This window comes from Delphinus delphis, chromosome 14, assembly GCF_949987515.2.
Source record: "Delphinus delphis chromosome 14, mDelDel1.2, whole genome shotgun sequence".
NCBI classification, from domain to species: domain Eukaryota; kingdom Metazoa; phylum Chordata; class Mammalia; order Artiodactyla; family Delphinidae; genus Delphinus; species Delphinus delphis.
Window position 1 is genome coordinate 20,439,598 of NC_082696.1, and position 25,090 is coordinate 20,464,687.

A 25,090-nucleotide genomic window follows, 5' to 3' on the forward strand; every position below is an offset into this window, starting at 1 on the left:
CAGCAGTGATCTATGCAGTGCTTACAATGGAATCAAAGCAATGAAGGTGCATTTACCTTAGAAATTACAAAAAACTATAAAACACAAGCTAAATCAAACATCTTTCAGAGAATCAAAAGTCAAACAGCATGTAACAGAATTTTTACCTTGATTTTGGTAAGCAAAGTAACCGAGATAGTGCTGAGAAAACTGGGATGATAAGGAACCACGTGTGGGCTCCCACGCCTGGCGGCCAGGGGCAGGGCCACTTGCACACTCCATGGGCAAATAACCAGGCGAGGCCTGCAGGCTGAATAAACCCCAACTCCATATGCCCATCAGGCAAGGTCTGCAGGCCGACTCAACAAACAATACAGCTCATTCCATATATGTACAACTGGCAAAGCACTGGAAATGTTTGAAGAATGCAGCTCCTCAAAAGATAGGCTTCCATGGGACCAGGGTGTGGCACTAGTTAGGGCATTGATAATGATAATGTAAAGGAAGAGAGAACATTTCCTTTGTTTAATAAAGGAGAGGCAGCTGCCTTGTCCCTTCTTTCTCCTTAGGGTGTCTCCTTAAAAACATAGTAGGCCCAATTTTTTGGTCAGGAAGTAGATAAACCCATCTCCAACTTTCCAAAACAAAATAACAAAGACCTCAAAATTAACTCAAAAGTCTCTCTGGAGGTTGACAGGAGACCAGCACAAGGACAATCCATTTGTCTCTCCAGGAAGTACACACTTGTTCTTTTTTTTTTTTGCGGTACGCGGGCCTCTCACTGCTGTGGCCTCTCCCGTTGCAGAGCACAGGCTCCGGACGCGCAGGCTCAGCAGCCACGGCTCACGGGCCCAGCCGCTCCGCGGCATGTGGGATCTTCCCGGACCGGGGCACGAACCCGTGTCCCCTATATCGGCAGGTGGACTCTCAACCACTGTGCCACCAGGGAAGCCCCCTCTCGTTGTTCTTTATTCTACTTTACTGTATGTTTGTGTGAAATTCTGTCCAGACTTTCTGGTCTTCTACCAACTGCCTGCATGCACCTCATCTGATATGAGTATTCAATAACAAAGTGTTTTCTCTGTATTCTACGTTGCATAAAGATCTTTTGTGAGAGGATTTTTTTATTTTCCCAACAGATTATAAAAATAACAGTGTCAGATACCTCCACTCCCCACCCAGTCTGGCTCCCCTCATGATTAGCCATGCTTGGAGGGTGCCCACCAGTAGCCCTTGGAGCTAAAAGCTTCCTAAGGCAAAAGTACAGTTGAAAATGGTCCCAGGGTCTCCTAGTCCTCTTTAACAGAAAGAGCTTCTTTCCCCCAAAACCACCACCTCTTCAACAATCCTCTCTTTATAACTCACTGGCCCACGGTGACCTAGACCTACTCATCCACGCACCAATCAGAGCCCACCTCTGAAGGGGGAGATGGTGGGGTCACATGGGCTGAATGCAAAAGCACAAGGTAGGTGGCTCTGCTCTCCCCTCTCTAGGTGAAGGGTGAAAAGGAATTTCTTCTCAGCAGATCAATACCAAAATTGATCATCAATTACAAAGACACAGCATATACTACCAAATTTCCAAATTTGTTTTAACGATTACAAATACTAATAGGCTCAATCAAAATCATTTATTAAGTCCTCAATATGTACAAACACAGCATGTTAAATAACATTTATGTATAGTTTCTTTAATTTAACCACAGTAACTAGGTGAAAGTCACTCTACAAGTGTAATGTTTGGAAGCAAAACAATCAAACTGAATGAAAACAAACAACAGCAAAAAAAAAAAACCCAAACATATTTACATAATATAGCTAAAACATGTCTGGAAGCTGTTTAGGAATATGAAATGCATTTTGTTCTTTGCTTTAGGGGTACTGGTGAACAGACATAAACTGAAACTTAAGGAACCGCTTGAATATTTATGGCCCCCTAAAACAATGAGTTGAGTCGTCATACACATATTCATGAAAATAAATCAATCGTAGACCCAGTGTGTAACTCCAGCTCAAATCTCTACTATACATGTTATTTATCATCACACAAGGAAGACTGTACAGTCTCCTTCACGATACTAAAAAGAGGACTAAACATCTACAGACTGCTTTTGTTGCACCCACCTACACATCCTTTCCCACGTCTATTTTTGTGGCCAACCACTTCCCACGTGAACAAAGTTGCAAACAACTGGACACTGAAAGCAATGTCCCACTGTCTCAAATGGAACACACTGGAATCGCTCTTCACGCCAAAACGTGTAAAATATGCTTCACAGATGTCCTCTTAAGTCCTATCAATTTAAAGTTCAAGTGTGGAATAGTAACTAAATGAAAACTTGGCTCATCTTTGTCTTCGAAAAAGAAAAAGCAGAAATCTGCCCGAAGTGAAGTTCAGCATTTTTAAGTCAGCCTGTTCTCTATCTAACCTTTATTTTCAAACTTCCTTTGAGAACCACCTCAGCAAACTGATAAAAGTGCTTCTGCAATGTGTACGTCTCTGCTCTGACAGATGAGCAGCTCTGCAAGTCAGCCAGAGAAAATGCAGGCTCAAAGTCAGAACAAATTTCCCAACACTAGGACCGTGAGGCCTTCACTGCCTCCCTTGGGAAAACAGCTCACTAACAAATGAGGCTCTTAGACTCAGAGTGAACAGAACCCTCAACCTTTACCCACCAGACAGTGGAATAAAGTGGGCTTAATGAGCCAATGCTTTTTTCTGCTTCTGGTTTAAAATATATGAATAGCACGGATCAGGGATTACCACAGGTTTGGGAGGGGGTGGTCCCTGATAGAGTTTTAATTTAGCATTCCGAAGTAATTATAATCTCCTATAATGTTTCACAATAATGCCTCAATATTTCTTAGCAACACGAGGCAAGCTATTACACTCAAGTGTGTTTTATAGCTAAAGGAATAAAAATCAAGTGACCTGAAAAAAATCGGCTAGTAATTTGCCCAAGGTCACAAATAAATGAGCAGCATATCCAGGAATAAGTATCTAATTTCCTAATTCTGATCTCCTTTAGATAATCATTTTCTCCAGAGCTCTTCATAACTTCTCAAAACCCAACAGTCATAAGTTATTCTACACTGTGTTACTTCTCAGGATACCCAGACTCCAAAGTGGTGTGTATTCTGTGACACAGTAACAAGGACTTGCAGCAAAAAAGAATATATATTTATAGTGAATGCTATCTTAGCTATCAAAATATTATTCAGTATTCTCAAGCTGTTTCCCAAATCCCTTATCGAGAAATGAATTGAGATGGTTTTAAATCTCATTTTTCATCACCATGAATTTAGTAGATGGATCCTATTCGAAGAATCCTATCCCATAAATAAGAGAATCAAATGTATTAAATCCAAATGATGATTTAACAATCTCTCCAGCACATCTCCAAGACACCAGGTAAATGCAGAAACTTTGCATCACTGGATTTGTTTTTGTGAATAAATGGAGCAAAAGCCCCGATGCATTCGTTTCCATGAAATAACACAATTTTGCACTCAATTCCACACTCTACTCCCATCTAATTCCAATACAACCACTTCCAACCGGTCTATGGATATATACAGTATTAGGTATTTAAATGTATGTTTCTGTCACTGCCATTCATTTATTTATTAAGCCTACAAACACTCACTGGGTGCTTACTAAATGCCAGAAGCCCTGCACCCATGGAGCATACCACTGTCTAGGAAAGGAGAGACAAATATTTTGAGATGCAATTATTTAAAGGACAATTATGATAAGTGCTTCAAAAGCTAACACTTTAAGAATATAGAGCATCGGGCTTCCCTGGTAGCACAGTGGTTGACAGTCTGCCTGCCAATGCAGGGGACATGGGTTTGTGCCCTGGTCCGGGAGGATCCCACATGCCGCGGAGCGGCTGGGTCCGTGAGCCATGGCCGCTGAGCCTGTGCGTCCGGAGCCTGTGCTCCGCGACGGGAGAGGCCACAACAGTGAGAGGCCCGCGTACCGCCAAAAAAAAAACATGTTTGTATGCAATAAAGGAAAGTTGAAATAAATTTACAACAGATGCAAAAACAAGTCTATCCAAGGGGAAATAATCAATTGCATTCCAGCTACTTTGCATTTTTATGGATAAAGAACATTTGCATTACTATCTTTTTCTACAACTCACTGAGTTGTACAGTAGCTCAAAGATGATGGAAAGCAGATAACCCAGATGGCTGAGCTGACAGGACTCCCACTAATTTTTCTACTCACTGTAAAGTCTTTCGCAGTTATTCCTAACTCAGATAATAATGACTTGGCAAAGGGGGGTGTCAGAAAAGATGGAGAAAAATGGACAGTGTTAATGTTGAATGTATATGGCTCTAGAATCAACAAGATTTGGCACTTGAGACTTTGGCTGGGGGCAGGGGGGTGGGGGGTGGGGTGCCTCAAGAAGGAGATGTCCAGGGGAGGAATTTAAAACAAATTCCTAAATGGCAGAAGATGCCATCAGGGGCTGTTTGGATTTCTCAGCACAGGGGCACTATTGCTCTGTAGAGGGACTCATACTGCACAGAAGAAGCGGACGCAGTCAATAATTATATTTTAAAGTCCATCAAAATATACCAAAGGCCATGGATAAAAAAGAAATGAAATAAAATCTGTTCCCCTCAATAGGATTTTTTTTTCTCTTGCTAGCCTCTGGATTACTTACTGACACCATGCCCAAATACAACCTTATCCCAACTCAGGAAGAGTCTGTGGGGAGTTTATGGAAATCTCCCAGTTTTAGAACTATTATTCCCTTTCCCAATCACCAGCATGGAAACAGCCAGACTTACGGAATTAAAACAGCCAGAGGAAAGGAAAAAAAGTGGCTGAAGTTTAGTGTGACTGCTATGAGCTCTCCTTTTTTTATATATCCAAATAGTCCTAATTCCTTTGATAAATGTGTTCTAGACCCATCCTAATTTCCTTCTAGACTTTGATTTCTTACTAGAAGTAATCTGAAAGGAAATGTTTCCAGGGTCAGCTCTACTTTGACATTTTTCTCCAAACAAAACAAGCTTTTAACAGTGGCCTTAATAAAAAATTGTTCTTGAAAAAAAATCTAATAGTGGCCTTAATAAAAACTGTTCTTGAAAAACAACAACAACAACAAGCTTTTAGCTTCCATGTCAGTTTACATAACTGGACCTGTTACTAAAAATGATAACATTTCCTGGTCTTTTCATTGTCTTGGTAATAATTACAAGCTTCCTGGGGCAAAGAATTTACATGGGACTTAAAGACCTCATTTAAATATTACAAAATAACATATACATTATAAATTTAAATATCAAGTTCACTAAATAAACTATTCTAGTACTACTGGACTTTGTGTTCAGGTCTTTTTAAAGCTATCAATGACCCGTGACAAATATTGAGATACTTCTTGAGAGAATTCGGTTGGGTACAGGACCCAAATGGTCAACAGATACTGAGAACCGTTCGGTGGAAAAGAAGTCACAGGACAATAACTGCAGTGAGGATATTTTTAAAGCTCAGAGTGAAGGAGCACCTGGGCAGCACTGAGTTCAAGGTTCTAACTTTGCATGTATCGATAATGGCTGTGGACCTGGAAATGACGTGGATCTGCTGGGCGATGCCCCAGTTCAAAAGTCTATCACGTGCTGTCAAGGTAATGTCTTGTCTGAGCCAAATTCATGGCAATAATGATAAGGTTAAACATTTTCAATTATTCTTTCTCAATTGTCTAAAATCTCAATTGTCTAAAAATCTCTATTCTCCTACCTTTCCCCTTTTTGTGTCCTATCATACTGTCTACCTCTCTCTTGTCTCACAGAACAGGAACAAAAGTAATTCACCTAGTTTCAAATGTTCCCTAAATGTAGGTCTACCAAGACTATGAAGCTTTCAAATCGGTCTTCAAAATCAGTTCTAAGGTAATTCTTCCCCAATGACTCAAATAAGCTCTAAAAACTAGGTCTGCTTAACTTGCTCTACCTAGAAAATGACCATATTATCCTCAGTAATAGTCAGGATGGATAATCTTACACAACTGAGCACTCATGAAACCCTTGGGATAAAATATCTCATGTCCAGACCCTTTTAGTTCCTAAAATTATGTTGCCCATAATCTGGTCACACGAAGATAGATACTTCAAAAGTTTTCAATAATGTTGAATCTAAAGCACCCAGATGTTACCTGTGCCTCTTGAACAAAACAAATAAAAATTTACCAAAAAACACCTATGTCTGCTTTGGAATAATCCCACACATAAAACCACCAATTAAGAGAGTAATTCTTCTTCTTGACCCTCTGTCAAAGTCAGGCAGTTTTCACATTCCTTACATTCTCAGAAGCAAGATAAAATAGCCCTCAACAAAAACTTGCAAAACCTAAAAATACATTGCAATCAGATAACCAATTGTAAATAGTGGGATGTGGAACAATTTTTAAACTGCACTGTTACTCAAAGCAATCCTAAAACATTCTCATTTTGCCTCAGAGAAATACCAATGTTTATTTTCCTGGCCTTTGCAACCTTCTCAAATAGAAAAATACGAAATGTTTGAATTTAAAGCCCCAAAACGGGTCTCTCTTTATTTTATCTTGCTATAGTGTAGTTCTATAATCCATTAACCTGAAAATTCTCCTCCCGTCTCAGATTTAGAGGACAAAATTCCAACTCCAATAACCAGTGGATAATTATATCAGAACAAGTTTAAAAATAGCACTATCAATTTCTCTCTTCAGGATTCTCTGTCCCTAAAAAATATTGATCAAAACATTGATTATGTTCCAGGTGGGTTAGAAATGCTGAGCTAGAACAGATTTGGGGGAAATAAGTGAGGAAGTTCACAAAAAAAGAAACACAGGGCAGATAAGCATTATGAGCCATAACCATGAGTAGGACAATCCCTAAACATTTCTACATGAGGTAGAAAGGCCACCTGAATGATACCAACTTGCTTTTAACCAGGCACAAATGAAATCATCATCTTTTTAGCTAAGTTAACACGAAATTTCCCCCATGAGATATTATTTCCTAAATGTACCAAGAATTCACAGAGTCCAAAGCAGCACACTGTCACCTTGGTATCTAGAGAATGGTAGGTAAAAATAAAGAGCTGTTTACACCATGAATGTTTGTACCATGAACTGTTTACACCAGAATTTCCATGTAAACATATTATAGAGAGAATAAAGGAAAAATAAATGTATCTGCACACTCAGGAGATTTCTGTTAGGTCAACATTTCATGGGGAAAACTCACTGCACCTCCAACCAAACTCCATCAACCAGAATGAGACATCTGAATCATCAAAGTTTTTGAAATACTCTGTTACCTTTGAAAATCGAGCATTTATCCATTTGGTAAAAGTTTTCTTCTGCACGTCATTGTGTTCATCTGTGGGAGGGAAAAGGAGAGAGAGGGAAACGTATGAGAGCTTGTACCTTTACTCAGGGTGCTAAATAAGATTATCTCCATCCTGGAGAGTTTTAAATTGTCTATTAGTAGAGTTCATGAGGCACAATGATCCACAGCTAATGAAGAAGGGATGGCTGACGAGTTCAGCATGTACGGAGCCTGCTAACGAATGCCTGTAGCAGAGGGAGACCCGGGCACCTTCCCAGGAAGCTGGCCTTCTCACTCCACACCTCAGCATATTACCACCGGCCATTAAACCCACATCCGTGAGGAAAGAATCAGGACTTTAGTTTCAAAGTATTATATGCGATACTTTCTGTTGCATTTTGTTTAAGTGCAGTTTCAGCATGATAAAAATGCTGTAGAACATTCAACACAAAAATCAAAGCTATCCTTTAGCAACTAAGAAACTCGTGATTTCCCTCCTTTTCATACAAGTCCTACACCCTCCAAAACAAACACTACTATAAGGTTTATAGCCAATTCCATAACCCGTTTTCCTGTAGTAAGACTGACAGGACAAAGTTTTAACGATCTATAAAAGCAATCTACACATTTTACAAGCCGAGAAATCAGAGTCGTTTTTTTTAAAAAAATGACCAACTTTGGTCTGGATTACAAATTCATTTTCCAGGCCACACAAATAAAAACTGACCTTACGAAACTAAAGCATCCTGAACTTCTTGGAGATGGGCAGAGTGACCTAGTTAGGTATAAGGAAGCCATGTAAAAGGGGAATAAGTAACACAAGGGCATTGCGGGGATTTGCGGATGTAAGCGGAAAACACTTGGGAAGGAGTTGGCATTGAGCTCTTTGTTGTTGTTCTAGTCATAATTATTATTATAGTATATATGTGAACAAGGCAGATAAATATCCATATTACCCTTTCTGTTACTTCTAATCATATCCTCTTCACCTGCTCCCCAATTCTCTGTTAAAACTAGCAGAGTCATTGTTGGCTTAAATCCTACAAAGCAGCATGTTAACAGTCCCTGAGTAGTTCTGAAAGCTACGTAAGGCATATTTGGAACGGCGCAGAAAGCTGTGGTTCTGTCTGTATATATACACGCTGCTTGTTCCACTACCATGCATACTGCCAAGCTGCTTCCCACGTGATAACAGCAAAATAATAAGAGAGAAGGCTCAAGTGTGTTCTGCCCTCAACGCATCAGTTTCAAAGGGCTGCCTTCAACCCAGACCTCCTCACTCATCCCTAATAGCATGATTAGACGTTGACCCACTACTTCACTAAGTTAGTGGTATCTTTGGGCCTTACTCTGTTCGGGAAGGAGAGTTTGTAATTAAAAGGTCACTCCTGGAATAAATATAGCAGCAGCGTCAGAAAAGAGTACACTTCTACAGATCCATAAAGGTAACTGGAGACTGACTCTGAGACACAAAGGGGGCAAGTGGATGAAAAACAAAACGGCTCTCTAAGAAAATTCATGTTGCTAATTGTGCTAAGAGGTGGCCTTCCTTCCAGAAAGGACAAGACAGTCAGCATCAGCCTCGATTTCAGGCTTTCTACCATCTGATCAATGCCACATATAAACCATTTATTAACCAAGAGGATTTGTTGACACGCTGAATGTCTCAGCCTCGACCATCACACCCGAGAGAGACAGAGCTGAGATTATATGTAGTATATAAAGCAGGAAGACACATCAACCTGCAGAGTGCTACAGTAGCCCCACCAATATGAATTTAATACTAAATACCAGTCTTCAGAGTACTTGGAAAATCCAATAATTCTGCTATGAACAAAAATATATATAAAGGTCATAAATATTAAATTCTCTTAATTCTGTAAAATTCATACAATTTAATAAGTTTTACCATAAAATGGGGGAAATTTTGAAAAATAAATTTTATTTTACATTTTATATTCATTTTTCTACATTTCTGCATTTTATTTTTTCTTAACCTCTTTTCCAAGCATTTAACCTTCTTATTTTCAAAAACATATTAAAATATCTAATACTGGGTTCCTCTCTAGAGATAGTGTGAACCAAGAAATGAGTACCTGTCACCTTAGCAAATGATAACTAAGAACCTTCAATTGTATCACATATAGAATGAGATCAAATTTTAAAAATAGGTTCCCATCATACAGAGATGTTTATAAAAATTAAAAGGTAATGTTTCTATGATAGTCTTTATCTTCGGGTCAAAGTCTGAATATGAGCCTAAGTAAATGATATGAAATAAAGTGTTGGCTTGTAAAAGATAAATTGTCTTGCATTCAAACTTTTCAAAAGTACTCCAAAATATATAAACACTCTGCTTTATTCATTTTCCTGGTACAGTTAAAGGGGGAAAAAGGGATTTATATCTCAATAAGCCTTTAGTTCACATTTCCCTTTTCACACACACACACACACACACACACACACACACACACACACACACACACACACACACACACACACACACACACACACACACACACACACACACACACACACACACACACACACACACACACACACACACACACACACACACACACACACACACACACACCCTCCTATCTTCTACCAGACAGGAATTCAGTAAACGACAGGAATTAGCCTGCAGCTTTTCAATTATGAGATTTTTAAAATGTAACAAATCTGAACACTTACTGGTATAGAACTGCCCTCTACACCACAAAAAATTATGCTAACAACCTTCGTCCAGGTCTGTTTCAGGGAGGCAAAAATTTGCTAGCAAAGTGATAGCAGGACTTAAAATCCTAAATCCCACTATTCTGATTGATCATTTTGCCCTCCTAGAAATTTATACCAAATTTCAAGTCTCAAATTTGTTCAACTCTCCATTATCAAATCAATTAGTTATTTTGATGTTTCCAAAATAAAAATGTGTAAGCAGACAACACAAATTTATATAGAACTGGATTATTTATATATGCATTAAGTGTAATTTACATGCTAAATATATTCTTTCAGGATTCCAAACAAGTGTTTTCTTTAGATTTGGATTTTGTAAAAAAAACATTCCGTTTCTAAAAGCCTTTCTTGGCTTAGTAAATCTTACCCATAAATGACCTTTCTCTATTAGGGGGACAAACACGGGACTGAACTAGGAGAAGAAAAATGTGTTAAGTCCCTTAAGGCTGATTTTCCAAATTCTTCCTCTAAATATTTTGCTCTTCTTAAAACGCTTCTGACAAGCTCACACAGATCCAAGGGCCGCTGCCCAGCTTGGAATTTTATTTCTGTGATGGGTAAGAGAAGTGAAGCAAGAAACATCAACAATACCGCCTGATAAAATCTTCAAGGAAACTAGTTTAAATTGTTTTTTCACTTCACCAGCTCAAATGCACATCAAAAATTCTTTTAGCAGAACCTAGCAACAAATGTCAATTTAAATCTTAATCTGGAAATGTGGCAGAGAAATTAGGAGTCGTTTCCCCTATGAAAACACACAAGTCTCAGGAACATGTATACCACCATTAAAACTCTACTACAGGGCTTCCCTGGTGGCACAGTGGTTGAGAGTCTGCCTGCCAATGCAGGGGACACGGGTTCGTGCCCTGGTCTGGGAAGATCCCACATGCCGCGGAACGGCTGGGCCCATAAGCCACGGCCGCTGAGCCTGCGCATCCGGAGCCTGTGCTCCGCAACAGGAGAGGCCACAACAGTGAGAGGCCCGCGTACCGCAAAAAAAAAAAAAAAAAAAAAAAAAGATGTAACTCCCAGCACATTGTTAAGCAGCTGCAAATCTAGATCATTCGATTAATAGAAAATGTCTCCTCTATTCCCTAAATGGCAAAACTAGTCCTCACTGTCAAACTAATCAGCTAAATTAGACATAATTTCTGACATGGGAAGTCTGACTTTAGTTTTCTATTTAAAAACCGAGTTCAGATTTTAAATATTCCATAATAAAGAAACTACAATTTAAAAAATTAAAATAAAATAAAAACCATGTTCAGGGAATTCCCTGGCGGTCCAGTGGTTAGAAGGTTAGGGCTCGGCGCTTTCACTGCCAAGGCCTAGGTTCAATCCCTAGTCAGGGAACTACGATCCTGCAAGCAGCAAGGTACAGCCAAATAAATTAATTAATTAAAATTTTAAAAATTAAAAAAAATTAAAACCACATTCATATGTACTCCAGGGCAAAAGCTCACTTTACAATTCTCATTCTAAGGTAGGTGGGTGGATAGATGGTTGGATGGATGGTCGGACGGAAGGGGGACACAAAGCCTTGCCTCAGATGTAGTAAGGCACTGACTTTTTTTTTTTTTTTTTGCGGTACACGGGCCTCTCATTGCTGTGGCCTCTCCCGTTGCGGAGCACAGGCTCCGGACGTGCAGGCTCAGCGGCCATGGCTCACGGGCCCAGCCGCTCTGCATCATGTGGGATCTTCCCGGACCGGGGCACAAACCCGTGTCCCCTGCATTGGCAGGTGGACTCTCAACCACTGTGCCACCAGGGAAGCCCCGGCACTGACTATTTTAATAATTCTTAAGGAAGTGTTCTTTGCTTTACATTTTGAAACTGCCCCCTTGTTTGGTGCCTCAAAGTAATGCAGCACAGTAAGATTTGGGGAGGGTGAGAGGTGTGTCTTTCTCTTGTAAACTGCAGGAGGGGAATCCTGAAAGGAAAGGTGGGAAAGCAGAAGGCTGGTACCTAAGATGCCTCCTCAAGTTGCTTAAACAACCTGGAAAAGCTGGCCACAAGGGGACACACATATTCCAGTGTGCAAACCACTCTAGGGGCTCATAGTTGTCCCAACCCAAGAAAACACTCCAGAGATGGTGAGCTGTAATTTAATTAGAAAGGCTAAACTCCAGAGGTGGCCACTAAAAAGGCATCAATTATCTGTGCGGCCATTAACACCAGAGCCTTTGTTAATTAATTTAATGAATGTGACAAATGTGCTTTTACTGAGGCTTGAGAACTGGCATAATTAGAAGATTAGAAACAATCTCCCACTGGTGAATTTAGTGTTATTCAATGCATGTGAATTGGCCAAAATATTTTATAGACATGTCCCAGCATCGATTAAACAATAAAATCTAGCAAGTCTAGGAGGCTAGATCCTTTAAGGCCCTGTGTTCAGCCATTAGCTGGGAGGATTCTAGTTACCCGATGCTGTCTATAAGTCTAACTAAATCTTTTCTCTAAAACAGCATTGTCCAATAGAAATATACATAATTTTAAATTTTCTCGTAGCCACTTTAAAATAAGAGGTAAAAATAATTTTAGTAATATTTAACCCAATACATCAAAATATTGCCATTTCAACATATACTCAATTTACTTTACTGATATCTTACATTCTTTTTTCTTACTGTCTTTGAAATTCAGTGTGTATTTCACACTTATAGCACATCTTAGCTTGGACTAGTCACAGCAGCCTTCACACTGCATTGTACAGCTCTAGAATATTGCTGCATTTCCTGCAACTAAAACCTTCATGTCCTTCAAAAGGACAGAGAGCCTTGGCTTTCCAAGCTCATGAAACAGGCTGCATGAAATTTTTTTTCAGCCTGCTTGCTAATATGCACAGCAGGTTTGGTCTGAAAGTTGCCTTCATTATAACCCTGATAGTAGGACAATGGATACCCTTCACACCCCACTTTTAAGCACAGGGGGCTAATGTTACTGAGCAAAACTATAGCAAAAATTAATGGTTGTGCATAACCAAATTGGTTTTGTCCATTTTGTAAGACTTTCGCCTGGAGGGGTGGGATAGGGAGGGTGGGAGGGAGGGAGACGCAAGAGGGAAGAGATATGGGAACATATGTATATGTATAACTGATTCACTTTGTTATAAAGCAGAAACTAACACACCATTGTAAAGCAATTATACCCCAATAAAGATGTTAAAAAAAATAAATTTTAAAAAAAGAATAGGAAATATTTCTAAGTCTTTCTTATATTCATCATTTAAAGTTTTATATTTCCTACTCTTTTAATGAAAATTAGTTGTTCACCTATTTTGTAGAAAACACTGTGCAAAGAAACAGATGGTGACATTTACTGAGCATCAGACCAACTATATTGGTCCCCAAAGAGATCCAAGTGCTGCCTTCAGAAAGCTATCAAGGGGAGGTGTGTGAAGAGTTTTGGGAGAAGGGTGTGAGACAAGTACATAAATAACAGATGGACAACTATAGCTAATATATTAGGTACAGATACACTTATAAATTCAGAGGAAAAATGTTTCTTCTCGATGGAAGTGAAGAGGAGGTCAGAGAAGAATTCAAGGACTAAATTGCATTTGAATTAGGCCTTGAATAGATATGTTAAAGGCATATAAAAATTGTTAAAAGGGGCATTTATGGAAAAGAACAGCTTAAGCAAAGTCCTAAAGGCATGAAAAGAACAGGACAGGCAGACAAAAATGTGAGTTGTTTCTCTGGCTGGATGGCTTTAGACCAGAGTTGCAATGCCACTGAATTTTGGAAATAGACTGCAGCTAGACTGTGGAGGATTTTGAATATCAAGCTGAGGGTTCAAACAAGCAAGCAATGTTGGCCACTGACTTTTACTGAGCCAAGGAGTGACACAATCAGAAGTGTCCTGTAGTTGAGTTTAACATGAAAACTAGATTTAGTAGGAAAGGAGACTGGGAGAGAGGAAGCTAGTTTGAGGTATATTATAATCTCCCATACTAGATATCTGAAAGCCTGAAGTAGTGGAGTAGCAATGAGATCAGAAAAAAAGGGATGGATGCAAGAAGTACAGAGTTTTAGAGGTAAGGTTGCCAGGACTTGACTACTAAATTAGCACAAGGGTAATGAAGGAGAAAGAGAGTCCACAAAATTCCCAGGCTTTTAGGTTAACTTGAAGGATGACAGTGCTTCTCTACTTAAAAAAAAACAAAAAACAAAAAAAAACATAAGAACAGCACAGGAAAAGAAATGGATTAGGAAAGGAAGTTCTCCTTTGCACCTAATGAATTAGAGATTAGCAGGATATTTGGGTGAAGATACCAAGCAGAACCAGAGCAAATGAGAGAAGGTCTTCACATGGAGGAGACCACCCCAGAAGCTCAAGTTTTCAGAAGAAAGACATAGTCCACCGCGTTAAAGCAAGCTACCGGAGGATCTGGGGGGAAATGAGGCCTGAAAATAGAAAAGTGAACTTAACCCCTAAGACCCAGATGGCATGCGATGTTGTGAGGGAACAGGGAAGCTGGCTTTGGGCTGGCAGCCATGTAAATTATTACAAGTTTCCTGGGACAATATAACTACACTGATATTAGCATACTTTTAAATTTTATAACCATTGACCCAGAAATTCTGGAAATTTATCTTAAGGAAATCATTAGATACACAAATATTTAGATATCTTTAAAAGGATGTTCTTCAAAGCACACTTGATAATTGAAAAAAATTGTTAATCTAAATGTCCATCCTTGGGGATTATTTAGAAGCATATTTTCATACATAAATACAGCCGTCAAAAATGATACCAGAGAAGAAAATAAAGATATGGAAGGATTTTTCATAATATATTAAGGAATAAAAATGCAGGTCATCAAAGCACACGGTGCTTCATTTATACAATGTATACATATATGACCAGAAAGGTAAGAGCCAAAATATTAGCACTGTTTATTTCTCAGAAGGTCCTGAGAGATTCTTATATTCTATTTTTATTAACTATATTTGCTAATTTCTGAAATGAGTGTATAACACTCTGTACCATTCTTTTCTTTAAAGCACCCATCCTGCAAAAGTTGTAGTTTTCTCCACTTTAATGTGGACAAGTAGGAAGGTTAGAGAATTTGGCAGCTATAAAAATAAACTGAGCTGAGAGGAGGTCTGTCTGCCTGTCTTGTCTGCCTCGGAGCGGGATGGTGAGAATAGGAGACTTCCATGTATCTGTAATTACATGCAGACAGGAAGGATCTAGGAGGGAGGGAGAGATGTTAGATGCCAACACTGAGTACCCAAGAAGGGCTCCCTTATGGAGCCAAACCCCAGAGGATGAGTGAGAGAAATGTATCAGGATCCATACTCCTAAATTAGATGCAGTTAAGAGCACGTATTTCTAAAAATGAAACTCTCCAGGTTAAGCTGCTTTTACTTATATCTGTCTTTCCAGTGAATTTTCCACTTCAGCCTGAAGAGATAATTGGCTATATGTAAAATAACTGTGCCAAGTCGGCCGATCTCTCCCCGTCTTCTAGTCCATTCACTATGGAAACACTGGTGAAGAGGGAATTGCATCACTTAAAATACACCTTTTGCAATAAAGTATTCCTAGGCAAAATGATCAGTGCACTGATCAGCTATTAAGACGAGAAGACAGAAGAGAAGATTAATGCAAAACATAAAGTTATTGACAGATTACACAAGCTACCTAGACTTTCTCAAAACCTCGTATTTTACTGACTTTCAGAAAAAGAACACATATCTGGGAGAAAAATGAGGAGTATTTGTCCTTTGTTCATATACTTTAATAACATGCCGTATAAATGCAATTTTTAAATAAGAAAAATAGAGTATTTCAGAAGTAGTTTTTTAAACTTTTTTCTCTATTTTAGAATGTTTTAACATTGAGCCACAACAAGTTAAAACCAAGACGTAAGATAATTTTTTTAAAATGAAGTCATTTTAATAAATTTTCAAAATTGCAAGTCCATTAAAATGCAATCCTTTGCCCAAGATACTTATAATAAGCAGGAAGAACATGACAGAAAGGAACACTGTTTCCCCTTAAAAACTCAGGGGTAGGACTTCCCTGGTGGCGCAGTGGTTAGGAATCTGCCTGCCAATGCAGGGGACACAGGTTCAATCCCTGGTCCGGGAAGATCCCACATGCCGCGGAGCAACTGAGCCCGTGCACCACAACTACTGAGCCTGTGCTCTAGAGTCCGTGAGCCACAACTACTGAGCCCGCATGCCACAACTACTGAAGCCCGGGCACCTAGAGCCCATGCTCTGCAACAAGAGAAGCCGCCGCAGTAAGAAGCTCACACACTGCAACAAAGACTAGCCCCCACTTGCCGCAACTAGAGAAAGCCCACACGCAGCAACGAAGATCTAATGCAGCCAAAAATAAATAAATAAAAGAGTAAATTTATAAAACAAAAAACTCAGGGGTAAAGATTTTTCCCACGAAACTCACAGTTAAGAAATCAGCCCATGGGGCTTCCCTGGTGGCATAGTGGTTAAGAATCCGCCTGCCAATTCAGGGGACACGGGTTCAAGCCCTAGTCCGGGAAGATTCCACATGCTGCGAAGCAACTAAGCCCGTACACCACAACTATTGGGCCTGCGCTCTAGAGCCCGCGAGCCACAACTACTGAGCCTGCGTGCCACAACTACTGAAGCCCGCGTACCTAGAGCCTGTGCTCCACAACAAGAGAGGCCACTGCGATGAGAAGCCCAGGCACTGCAACGAAGGGTAGCCCCCACTTCCTGCAACTAGAGAAAGCCCGCGCGTAGCAACAAAGACTCAACACAGCCAAAAATAAATTAATTAATTAAAAAAAGAAAAGAAGAAATCAGCCCATGAAGCACAGCACTGTTTGCTTCAAAGTGTACAAACTGAAAGTTAATGAGTAAAATAATTTAAATATAGCCTTATATTGAAAAATGCATACTCCCTCATTTTCAACTTACATAACTATATAAAAAGTTCACAAGAGTTATTAATAATTTTTATTGAAAAGCTTATTCAGGTAGGGTTGGATAAGGGAGATAAAAGATGAAATCCACAGCATGAACAAAAATGCAAGAAACCACTCCCCCAGCACACTAATGTTATCCTCTATGATCATTTATCCTCTAAGTCACTTTTTTTTTTTTTAATTTTTGGCCACACAGTGCAGGATGTGGGATATTAGTTCCCCGACCAGGGATCAAACTCGCGCCCCCTGCATTGGAAGCACAGAGACTTAACCACTGGACCGCCTGGAAAGTCCCTATATCACTGTTGAAAATTAGGATCCTGCCTCAAATCAGCACTATCTTTATTTAATAGTCTCTACTGTGGGTCTGATATTTACTTGTCTTTTTTTTGAAAATTTGTAAATTCAATCTATACCATCTCTGGGAATAGCGAAACTTGGTAATTCTTTTCTATATATAATAGATCTTCCTTTCCTTCGTCTTAAATGTACCTCATTAAAGCATCAAAAAGTCTAGATTAATTAAACTTAGTTGAAGATTAATTAATTCAGTTGAAGATTAGAAGAACAATTCTTGTTTGCTCTTCTGAAACAAATGATTTTATAGCCAGTGATTACATCTCCTCTCCACTTTCATGATTTTAGACTGTTAGTCAGTTTTATAAAAACACCAAAAGCATTTGCTCCACGACTTAGGTTTCCTTACTAGACTTCGCTCACTGTAAAATCATTTCTGAAGTAGGAGACTAGAATCTTAGAGAGTAATCCATGTGCACAGTCAACACAGCTTTGCATAGAAAGGATATGTTCTCTGTTTTGTTTCATATTTCCTTTCTAATGACACCCTATAAACTAGAGTTCTTTTACATTGCAGCAACCCAATGGCCAGTGTCTTCTGAGAAACTACAGTTGCCCCTTCTCTTGATCATCCTAGACATAAAATATAATTCATGATGACAAAGTTTTCTTGAAGTGAGCAAGAGAGTGAATCAAACAAAAAGATTTGGACAGGGCTTCCCTGGTGGCGCAGTGGTTGAGAGTCCGCCTGCTGATGCAGGGGACATGGGTTCGTGCCCCGGTCAGGGAAGATCCCACAGGCTGCGGAGCGGCTAGGCCCATGAGCCATGGCCGCTGAGCCTGCGCGTCCGGAGCCTGTGCTCCGCAACGGGAGAGGCCACAAGAGTGAGAGGCCCGCGTACCGCAAAAAAAAAAAAAAGATTTGGACAGATAATCTTTCTTCAAAGCATTAGCACTTCCCTCAGGACAAGGGTAAACTAGCAAACCTGACTGAAACTGAGTTAAAAGCACACGCAATAATATGCCCCAAAGAATTGAAAGCAGGATCTTGAAGAAACATCTGCACACCCATATTCATAGCAGTATTATTCACAAGAGCTAAAAAGTGGAAGCAACCCCAGTGTCCACCTATGGATGAATGGACAAAATATGGCATATACTGACAATGGAATAATATTAGCCTTTTAAAACAGAAGAAAATTCTGATACACTGTACAACATGGATAAACCTTGAGGACATTTTGCCAAATGAAATAAGCCAATCACAAAAAGAGAAATACTGCATGATTCCATTTATATGAGGTGCCTACAGTAGTCAGATTTATAAAGACAGAAAGTAGAATGGTGGTTTCCAGAAACTGGGGGGAGACTGGGATTGGGAGTCATTGTTCAATAGGTACAGACTTTCCATTCTGCAAGATAAAATGAGTTATGGAGGTAGATGGTGGTCATAGCTACACAACAGTGTAAATGTACTTAATACCACTGTTTACTTAGAAATGGTTACAATGGTAAATTTTATGTTATATGTATTGCACCACAAAAAAAAAAAATTTAGGGATAAAAAGCACATGCAGTAAACATTTTTCGTTTCTGTTTCAACCCGATTTTCAAAGAAGAAATATTTAGTATGTCTCAACTCATACATTCCCCAATAAGACGAATGAGGAAATTTCACTTGGTTCCAATTTCATCTTTTTTTTTTAACAACTTTATTGGAGTATAAATGCTCTACAATGGTGTGTTAGTTTCTGCTTTAAAACAAAGTGAATCAGCCACACATATAAAAACTATGGAACGCTTCATGAATTTGCACGTCATCCTTGCACAGGGGCCGTGCTAGTCTTCTCTGTATCATTCCAATTTTAGTATATGTGCTGACAAAGTGAGGACCCAATTTCATCTTTTTTTTTTTTTTTTTTGCGGTACGCGGGCCTCTCACTGTTGTGGCCTCTCCCGTTGAGGAGCACAGGCTCCGGACGCGCAGGCTCAGCGGCCATGGCTCACGGGCCCAGCCGCTCCGCGGCATGTGGGATCTTCCCAGTCCGGGGCACAAACCCATGTCCCCTGCATCGGCAGGCGAACTCTCAACCACTGCACCACCAGGGAAGCCCTAAAACTCATATTTTTAACATATTCCTTTGGAATATAAAGTCAGATATTCTGAATTCTAGAATCAGAATTTTCACTATGACCATGCCTCTGGTTATCTCACTCCAGAGGAAAGCATTTGTTCAAACTCACTGTGGTAGATACTGCTGTTTACCTACTCAATCATCCTTTTCCCCTTTCTTGCTTACAAATCTAACCTCATTTTTTTTTCCCCCTTGAAGCAAGATAGCCAGTTATAATACTCACCTCCTCTTGAAACTAAGGATAACCATATGGCCCAGTTGGGGCCGATGGTGAGCCAAAGCCATGTGCATAACTCATTCTGGGATCAGATCCTCCAGCCTCAGTCAAGCCTGCAGCCCTGGTCAACAACTTGACTGCAGCCTCATGAGAGTCCCTTGGCCAGAATCACCTGGCAAAGCCACTCCCAAACTCCTGACCCAGAACACCTCATGAGACAGTAAATATTTGTTGTTTTAAGCTGCTAAAGCTTGGGGTAATTTGTTATACAGCAGTGGATAACTAATACAGATCTGATGCTAAGTTTCAGAGCAATTTGTTATGCAGCAAGAGATAAATAACACAGCACGTATCCAACCGTCAATCTGACACCTGCACTGAGATATCTCTCAGACTCATTTCAAACTTAACACATCTGAAACTGAACTGTTGGTCTTCTCTCAAATCAATTCTGTCTCCAGTCTTTCTTAACTCAGTACACAACACCGTAAACTACCCTCTTGTTCATGCCAGGACCCTGAAACCAGTCCTTAGCATTCCACAATCTATCTACTACCACAATCTATCACCAATTTCTGTTGGTCCCAAATTCCTAAATATACTTTAACTCCGCCCACAACTCTTCATCTCCCAGTCATCCCCCAGTCTGAGCTACTGTTATCTCCTGCTTGGAATCCACTAACGTAATGCCAATAACCTGACACCATCTCCTAATGTCTGCTCTTGTTCCTTTTCAATCCACTTTCTAAATGCTGGCCAGCTTGACAATGAACTCTGGAACAATTAAATTAACACGGTTTACAAAGCTCTGAATCATCTGACCCCTACCTATGCCAAGTCTAATCTTGCAATACTCTCCCCTCCTCTCAGTAGCTCCAGCCACACTGGCCTTTGTGTTACTCAGATGCACCCAGCCCTTTCCTGCCCCAGGATATTTGCTCATGCTGCTCTGCCTGCTTATAGCCTATTGTCAACCTGCTTAACTCCTATGGCTATTTCAGATCTAATTTTAAACATCTTTTCTTCTGGACCTCCCCAGTCTCTCAAAGTACCCTGTTTTCTTTTCCTTTGCACCCTATACCTATCTCAATTTGATTACCTATTGATTTGTGTAAGTCCATGAGGGCAAGAAAAGTCTACTTTGATTGCCATAGTATATGCAGCTCCCAATACACGTTGTCGATTTTAAAAATTATTGAATGAATGTATTTAATATGTTCATTAAGTCCAAACAAACTGTATATTGACTATAATTCAATCTAGACTTATAAATTGTCCACTTCAATAAAAGAACATGATTCTATTATATCTATGGCCTTCTCATCCCTCTGCAAAATTCTAAAACCACGATCACTGAGATAACCCAGATTTTCTTTCTCATTTCCTCTTTTCCACGCGTCTAAAGATCATTTTATTATGAGCAGAGAGTGAAAATGTGACTTCTAGAAACACTGAAAAGAAGAAAAGCCATAATTAAAAGAGTGCCTAAAGGCAGACAAGAAAAGCAATTCTAAAGCTCATTAGAAAATTAAATTGACCCCTGATTCATCTAAATAAGAACATTTTATCCCCCTGTTTAGAGTTTTGATGAACAATCACTTCCCTTTCCAAAGCCTGGCTGATTTGTAAAGGCAGTAGGATCATGACTGCACAAGATTGTTTTTTGATGAAGAAATCAGAGACCTGCTGATGGGAGAACCAAGAAATACTAATAAGGGCAAGCTGGAGCACACGTAAAGCAACCATACCCACTTACTCTCTTCCAGTAAATATTATACTACGCTGACTTGCAACCGGAGAAGAAGTAGGTCTGGATGCAGACAGCGTGGGTTCTGAGGCCAAGCCACACGCAGGGAGCAGCCCTACAATCATGTCGGCAGCAGCTAACCAGAAAAGAAACTGTGCAGGGCCCTCACGGTGGAAAGAAATAGAAACCACACACGAGTCGTTCTCCCTACATTCATACACACAGACCGTCAGCCCAGCCCCAAGACTACATTCCAAGATCACATGGGTTTACGTACAAACACATAATTGTGCCAAACTTTGATAAACGGCACATATTTTAACTTAACAGATTTATGTGAATACATACTAGTAAACTACAATCTCAATTATAAATACATGTTATATTACACACATGTACACAGAAATTACGGTAAGTTTTTTACTTCACTAAAAGTGCAATTTTAATAAAAGAATTTAACCAAAGACACCTATGGCAGTTGTACACATAATTCCTTAATGTATAAATTACCAGAACTCACCGTTTATTTTTTTTCTAAATAAGAATATAAATAATATAAATATTTAGGACACAATTACTATAGAAATTTTCAAATCAAAACAGTAACCATATATAATGTATTCATATATACATAAATAAGATTTTAGTATTAATACTCATGTTAAACATACAATTTTAAAAAAGGCTGCTACCCCTTGTGTGGCAAGAAAAAAAAGTCATGCCATAAAACTGCAGTTGGCATGTTAAACATGGCAACTGTCAGAGACAAGCCTGTGCTCTAGAACAGAAAAGAGGTACCGCACACAGCACCCAGGCAGGAACTAGGAAACAAGAATACCAGTTTTTTTTTCTCCTCTCCTTTTTTTTTTAACATCTTTATTGGAGTATAATTGCTTTACAATGCTGTGTTAGTTGCTGCTGTATAACAAAGTGAATCAGCTATACATATACATATATCCCCGTATCTCCTCCCTCTTGCGTCTCCCTCCCACCCTCCCTATCCCAGCCCTCTAGGTGGTCACAGAGCACTGAGCTGATCTCCCTGTGCTATGCAGCTGCTTCCCACTAGCTCTCTATTTTACATTTGGTAGTGTATATATGTCCATGCCACTCTCTCACTTCGCCCCAGCTTACCCTTTCCCCTCCCTGTGTCCTCAAGTCCATTCTCTATGTCTGCGTCTTTATTCCTGTCCTGCCCCTAGGTTCTTCAGAACTTTTTTTTTTTTTTAAGATTCCATATATATGTGTTAGCATACAAAGAATACCAGCTTTAAGGCCATCAAGGGACACACTCCAACCAGCAAGCAAGACCAAAGCATCTAATTGGCAGGGCAACCAGGTGGGTCCCCACTAGGAAAGAGTCAGTGTAACAGCTTTATCAAAGGTCAAAGTGAAGTAGTAAAGCAACAGCCAGGCAAATCAGACTAAGTAGAGATATATAATAATCAAAGACAAGCCAAACAAGGTCACACATTCAAAGAAAGAGCCTGGCCAAAAAAAAAAGTCACCATGACACCCAGCTACAAGGAAACTGAAATGATCTTCTGTTGATATTGATAGTAACAAAATCAGAACATCCTTTAAGCTTGAGGGAGTAAATCTAGAAACACAGCTCAGATCAATTTTAGATCCTCAAATAGGCAGATAATGTGCAATTCCCTAGCCATAATCAAATATTCTAACATGTTATAAACCAGAATGTACTAAAGTTTGTATACTTGCATAAATACCATTTAATCCTGAAAACCATGAAATGCTCCCAAGTCTCATCTATTAATAGTTCTAAAAGGATCAGTGTAGAGAATACCATAGACATATTTAGCAAAGCCCAAATGTTATTCCAGATAACTGACTACGTAAAGACTCGATTTTGACATATATTTTAGATAAAATGTTGTCAAAAAACATCCAAGTGTGTTTATGTTAACATGTTGTACTACTGTAAGTCCCATACTATGTAGCTATTGCCCAGAAGGAGAAAAATTACTAGTTTAACAGTGGGAAGAAAAATATTAAAAGGAGATTTCATCAAGATTGAGGAATTCCTCTAGATTATCCTATTCTTGGTTTCTCTGCTTTCTCTTCATCATAAGAGTTGAGTGTGGCCAATCAGATAAATCAAATGAAAGAGAGTAAAAAGAAAAAAAAAATCTATAAATGCCATATGACCTGCCAAGAAGTACTTTATTTTATACTAAGAAGATGCAGTGCAAGCAAATGGAAAAAACACACTCACAATAATTCAAAGGCTTTCCATCACAGAACCTGTTCACAACTGCAGATCTTGAAAAACATTTTACAAGCACCAAACTGCTAACATTTGCGTAACTTGAAGAAAAGAACTAGAAATAATATAAGCACATTACAAGAAATTATCCTTTTATAATAATAATGAAAATAATGATAGCAGTAGAAGTAGTTAATAGGTGCAGAGTTCTTACCATATGAAGGCATGGTACCACTCCCCCTGCATTATCTCATTTTTTTGTCAACTGAGATATAGTTCACATGCCACAAAATCCATACATTTGAAGTGTACAATTCAGCAGTTTTTAGTATATTTGCAAAGTTATGCAACAATCATCACTATCTAATTCCAGAACATTTTCATTATCCCCCATACCCTGTACCCATTATCAGTCATTCCCCATTCCCTCCCCTCCCCGAGCCCTAGGCAACCACTCATCTACTTTCTACGGATTTTCCTATTCTAGACATTTCACATAAATAGATTATATGATATGTGGCCTTTTGTGCCAGGCTTCCTTCACTTAGCATTATGTTTCCAAGGTTCGTGCTTGTATCAATACTACATTGCTTTTTATGGCTAAGTAATGTTCCCTTGTATGGAGAGACCACATTTTGTTGATCCATTCGTCAGCTGATGGGCATTCTGGTTGTTTCCACCTTTTGCCTATTACGAAGAATGCTGCTATGAACATCTGTGAACAAGTTTTTGCGTGGATATATGTTTTCAATTCTCTTGGGGATGTAACTTAGAGTGGAATTGCTGAGTTAGATAATGCAACACTTAACTTTTTGAGGAACCAGCAGTTTTCCAAAGATACTGTACCCATTCGACATTTCCACCAGCAGTGCATGAGGGTCCACATCCTCATCAACACTTCTTTCCCATATTTTTTATTATACTCATCCTAGTAGAATCTCATTGTGATTTTGATTTGCCTTTCCCTAAAGACTAATGATGTTGAACATATTTTTCACAAGCTTATTGGCCACTTGTATATCTTTGGAGAAATGTCTATTCAAAAATTAGCCCACTTTTCTGCTGGGCTATTTGTCTTTTTATTGTTGAGTTATAAGAATTCTTTATATATTCTGGATCCTAGATCCTTATCAGAAATACAATTTGCAAATATTTTCTCCCATTCCCTGGATTGTCTTTTCACTTGCGTTATCTTATTTAATCCTCGTAACAACCATGAGTTTGTCCTATGAGTATCCCCCATTTTATTGATGAGGAAACAGTTACTAAACTTACCCGAGGCTTCATAGCTAATAAGAGTTGAAGAAGAGATTCCAACCCAGGCAGTCTGCCTCCACTCATTAGTAGGATGTACTGTCACAAACACTGAGCTCATTAGGTGCTATAGCGTTAGGCACTAAATAAATAAGCAGGATTAAAAATAATTAAATTAAAAAGAAACAGTATTACTGATGCTTTGCATAGAAATTACCAGAGGGCCCTCCTCTTGTTTATA

The 25,090-nt window shown here is 39.2% G+C and overlaps 1 protein-coding gene and 1 non-coding gene across 9 annotated transcripts in view; both read right to left on the reverse strand.

Annotated features, from left to right (window-relative positions):
- The window catches only part of UTRN (utrophin), a 497,409-nt gene that overhangs the window by 394,326 nt on the left and 77,993 nt on the right, over positions 1–25,090 (reverse strand). For all 8 annotated transcript variants that reach the window (XM_060029843.1, XM_060029847.1, XM_060029845.1 and 5 more), the window contains one exon: positions 7,295–7,356. In XM_060029843.1, the coding sequence (XP_059885826.1) occupies positions 7,295–7,356 (62 nt within the window). The remainder of the gene's footprint in view (positions 1–7,294; positions 7,357–25,090) is intronic.
- On the reverse strand, positions 19,056–19,162 carry LOC132437452 (U6 spliceosomal RNA). The gene has a single exon (XR_009522035.1). It is a non-coding gene; the product is annotated as a U6 spliceosomal RNA (small nuclear RNA).